General features: G+C 37.8%; 1 protein-coding gene across 1 annotated transcript in view; it reads left to right on the top strand.

Annotated features, from left to right (window-relative positions):
• The window catches only part of LOC122251587 (uncharacterized), a 28,423-nt gene that overhangs the window by 9,839 nt on the left and 13,584 nt on the right, over nucleotides 1-5,000 (top strand). Inside the window, exons 4-8 of the mRNA XM_086543578.1 lie at nucleotides 1-1,021; nucleotides 1,198-1,307; nucleotides 1,434-1,568; nucleotides 4,237-4,362; nucleotides 4,576-4,780. The exon at nucleotides 1-1,021 is cut by the window's left edge and continues 2,435 nt beyond it. Of these exons, the coding sequence (XP_086399704.1) occupies nucleotides 1-1,021; nucleotides 1,198-1,307; nucleotides 1,434-1,568; nucleotides 4,237-4,362; nucleotides 4,576-4,780 (1,597 nt within the window). The remainder of the gene's footprint in view (nucleotides 1,022-1,197; nucleotides 1,308-1,433; nucleotides 1,569-4,236; nucleotides 4,363-4,575; nucleotides 4,781-5,000) is intronic.

Genomic DNA, 5,000 nt, shown 5'->3' with positions numbered 1-5,000 from the left:
AGTTCACACTCAAAGCCTATCAATGACATTTCCACAAAAGAGAGGGAGAAAGTCAAACAAGGCTCAGATAAAGAGCATAAGAAAAGTAGGCAAGATAGAAAAAGTAGTACAGATAGCATGTCTGACAAATCACAGAGGCGCCAAAGTACAGACTCTAAAAAGTCGGAAAATGAAGACATCTCAGGAAGCAGTAAGCATGTATCAAAGCGAAGAGTAAGTGAAGATTCTTTCAAAAAAGAAAATACCGCTCAGGATTCTCAGGGTAAAGTCATGTCTATGTTTGATATGGTAGTTGCCAGTACTCAGAAGGCACAACCACCAAAAATTCTTAAAGAAATCTCTATTTTTGATGCTGGGGCAGGAGCTGATAACAATTGTAGTGAAGACTCAACAGGAGATGATGTAGATAGCACAGAGCCTTTTTTGAATGATGATTTACTTACTCAGAAGAGTGACACTCTTTCAAAAAGTAAATCAGGCCAAAGCTCAAAAGTTGAGAGGTCAGTTGACCGTTCATCTAGCCAGGGAGGCTCTGTAAGTCTCACCAGTTCCAGCTCCCGCAAAGATGACAAAAATGAGTCCAAGAGAAAGCATTCTTCTAGCACTAGTAAGGAAAAGAGTAGTAGTCATAAAAGTTCCAGCAGTCACCACAGTAGTTCTTCCAGCAAGCACAAAAGCAGTAGTAATTCTAGTAAACACAGCAGTACTGCTGTGAGTAGCAGTACCAGCAGCAGTAAGGAGACTCACTCCAGCAAGACCAAAGAGAAGTCAGGTGTAACTTCAAGTAGTCATTCAAGTGGAAGTACTAAGCATCATAGCAGCAAACACAGCAGTAGTTCAAAGAGTCAAAAGAGCAGCAGTAGCACCAGGAAGCACAGCAGTGGAAGTCATAGCAAAGAAAGAGAGCACAGCAGCAGAAGCAGTAAAACTGAGGGAAAAATCAAAGAATCTTCCAGAAGTAAAAGATATTCCACTGATAATGAAGCTTCAAATGGAATCTTTGACAGAGAATCTTGTAATGGTAATTATTGTTTAAGTTTTTCCATAATGTTTCAAATTATCATTTTGGCAGTGTTAGTTGGCTTTCATTCTCTGTTTTATTTTTGTTTTAATATTTAAATAAATCTTCTTTTGTATACAAAGTCATTATTATTCAGCGATTTTGAAATAAGAATTAATCCTGATGTTGCTTCACAGATGGAAGTGATTCCCCTCTGCCAGACCTTTCTGCACTAGATGAGATCCCACAGGATGATTGGGAGCAGATGATAAACTCTTCTGTGAAATACGATTTACAGCATTTAGAGGTATGAAAAATGGTTGTTTTGTTAAATGTTCTCTGCTTCTTAGAATCAGCAAGAATTTTTAATTTGTGTAATTGCTGATTGATTAAAGTACTATGTTTTTAGAGCACATTCCTTATCTTTTCTCAGAATCTGAATGATAATGATGAGGATTATGATCTAGATGACTTAGATAAGGATGATCCCACTATAATGGAAGAATGCATGCGGATGTTCAATGAATACCAGCCTGAAGAATCACAGCCTCAGACATCATCAAAAAAGGTTTGTGGATAGATTCATGTTTAAGAAACTGAAAACACTTTATTTTTCAGATTAGGTTAATGTTTGAGAGGGTTTCTTTCCTAAACCCAGGGGCCAAAAAATGATCACAGTTCAATTTAAACATATTCTTTTTTAACCCTTAACCTATACACGACGGGGCTATTTCGACTCTAAATGGTTGGAATGCCGGGGTATTTGAACGCATAAAGCTAACACCTCTGGATTCTCGGGTGCACTAGCTGTGAGTGAGCGCTTTACGCCCTATCACCCAGCGCACCGGCCTTGACTAAATATCTCGTCGCCGGCGTCTGACCCAAAAACCATTGAACGTGATAGCAAGTCAGCCAGTGCAAATGGGTTAAGAGATGGGCCACATCTTGAGTTGTTCTGCCTAGGCTGGCATCTTAAGATGTTGTGCTTTCTGTTATTTTCGTATGTTATGATATATGAGTCTGTATATGATATATTTAGCAAAATGATACTGAATAGCTTTTGGTATGGTGGATTAGTTACACAACTGAAAAAATAACTAGCTTGTATTTTGAACAAAAAGTACAGTACAAAAGTGATGTTACCCCATGGAAAAGATTGATGGCTTGCTGAAATAGTTTTTTAAGTTACAAAGAAGTCATTTTTTAGATATCACAGAGGTTTCCCTTTTATAGTGATGAATCAATCTGACAGATTGTCATTGTTTAACAAGAATTTTTTAATTCAATATATATTTAAATTCATAACTCTACCCTGAGTCAGACTATGGTAATCACACCTAGGGATGTATTTTTTTTCTTCTTCTTCTTCCTCTTCTTCTCCTCCTCCTCCTCCTCCTCCTCCTCCTCCTCCTCCTCCTCCTCCTCTTCTTTTCCATGAATGAATGATTTACAGATCGAGTTTGTATCACATACTTCCAGAGGTCAATCATAGAATATAGATCTCACCATATTATATATTTTAAACTTTAAAACCAGTTAGTTTGATAGTTTAAGGATATATAATTCAACACATGATGAGTCACCTAAATGGTCAACACCAGGCAACAAGAAATGAAGCTTGCCAGCTTGTCGTATGTTAATGGAAGAAGGCCTGGAGACAGCAAGAAACAGATATGCATAGAGAAAGATTGTGAGTCGATGATTGATGATGTGACCTTAGTGAATATATTTGGCATCCTAGCCAATCCATATGATTGGTTACATGATATGCTGGAAAGGGAAACACAGGTTTCGTGATGAGGCATGAGTAAATTATATTTAGCAATTTGGCCTGGCCTGGGAGTTGGAGGAAAGGATATATAGTGAGCATTTGATCTAGGAGGTCCATCAATTCTGTAGATTAATATATGGAAGTATGAAGAGTTTAAGAAGGGAGAAATGATTAGGGGTTGTCTTTTCTAGGCCACCTCTCTGATAATGGCCCAAGTATATACACCATTTTCACTGTTAGTTAATGTTGACAATAATAGTTTTTTAAGGTATTGAAGAAAACTGGTATTTTTTATTTCAAATGACAGCATCTTTTGGTTTCTTATTATTTTGATATATGTTCATTATAGAATAAAGTCAAGTACACAGATGATTGGATCCTCAAGTGCTATGGGCCAATTGTACATGTTCCACTGAATTTCTTTTACACTAATATTTTTGAGGAGTTCTCAACCTGCTAACACCAGGTGATGGAATATCACGCTAGTGGTTACAGCACTTGTCAGTTATTCATTCATTTATGAGCTTACACTGTTTTTTTCTCCTTCATCTTCTTTGTTTTTAACCCATTGCGGATGGGGACATATTTGCTTGCCCAGTCTCCAGGATAGGTTTTATTTTAGAGCGAGGCAACTAAAAGCAACATAATTTGAAACTTCCCACTCTCTTTCAGTCATTCATTGTAAAACTAGAGTCGTTTTTGTGTTTTATTTTTCGTGTGTTTTTTTGAGTTTAGAGACTCATATGTGCCATATGATAGCTTTATCAATGCTGCAGTTAACTAAAGTTGTAGTATATGATCAATATTAGCTCATTATTTTCTTTATACTCAGTGTGATAGAAATATTGCTGTTTTATAGGAGGACAAAAGGCAACTTTATTTTTTCATATTCTTGTGCTGTCATGAATGAACACGAAACAAATAACCACCTACAATAAAGATAACATGAAGAGATAGGGAAGAGGAATGAGACCTGTGCTTGTGACTGTGAGTGCTACAGTGAAAGGCATCCATATAGGCACAGGAGCACATTTTAGACACTGGGTATGGATTGAGTCCCCTTCCTCTTCTCATTCTGCTTGCACAACCTTCATCTGTGCTACTTTAGAGCAAGAAGTCGTCAACTTAGTATGCGCCATCACTCTATAAATATAGCGCTTGCTAGAGACAGTGGATGGGTACCATTCAAAGCTCTCTCTCCTGCTGGTGCTAGGAAAAAGTGGTACCATCCAGGTTTTGGATGTTAAGTTAGCTTAATATTATGGTAATTACAGTAATTATGACTGCAGTTGCCATCATCACTCACTCCTTTTTCATAGCACAATAAATAGCACAATGATCTAAAATCCCTGAACGTCATGTACATCATGACGCCCATCGTCAGGCCAAAACTCGTACGTCATGTATGTCATGACACCCATCCACAATGGGTTAATACATGTATAATATTTCTTTTTTCCTTTAGACGAAAGCAGTACCAAAGGAAGAACCAGAATCCCATTCGGGAAAGCAGCGTATTGCACGTTCATCTACAGGAAATTTAGTTGCCAAGAAACCAGAGAAAGGGCCTCGTAGGTCAACACCAGCCCAGGTAAGCAGTTTTTGAGTAAATATATATATCCATGACATCCAGCATCCAATCTTATGTATTATGTCTTTTGAGTATTATAGGGTTATCTCAAAAATGGTATTTATATTGCTGACAGAAGAAGAAATTATGAAGTGATGTTTTATTTTTGTGTTCTATTAATAATTTAAGCTACGTTTGCTGTAGAGAAAACGAAATATTATATCTTAATTTCAGGTTATGATGGAAAGATACCAGAAGCTAAAAGAGCAGCAGGCAGAGTTGATGAAGCAGCTGAAGAAGCAGAAGCAACAACTTGATGAGCAAAATCGTGGTCGCTCATCATCTTCCTCTGCAGTGTCTTCAACTACCTCCTCCAGACCTTCAACTTTTCCAGCATCATCATCAACTTCTGTCAAATCACCTCCAATGTCATCTTCAGGTAATTGCATTGATCTTATCCTCTTCTCTTCCTTCTCCTCCTCTTCCTCCTCCTCCTTCTCCTCCTTCTCCTCCTCTTCCTGCTCATGCTCTTCCACTTGCTCCTCCTCCTCTTCTTCCTCCTTTCTCAATCTCCTCCGCTTCTTACTCATCATTCTTTCTCTTCATTTATACACCTATTCTTCTTCTTGCCTCCTCCTCTTCTTTCTCTTCATTTACCT

The sequence above is a fragment of the Penaeus japonicus genome, unplaced genomic scaffold (assembly GCF_977035675.1).
Source record: "Penaeus japonicus unplaced genomic scaffold, GWHDUDI00000001_assembly GWHDUDI00000001, whole genome shotgun sequence".
NCBI lineage: Eukaryota > Metazoa > Arthropoda > Malacostraca > Decapoda > Penaeidae > Penaeus > Penaeus japonicus.
The sequence above is the reverse complement of the archived record's forward strand: the minus strand, read 5'-3'. Positions and strand labels throughout refer to the sequence as shown.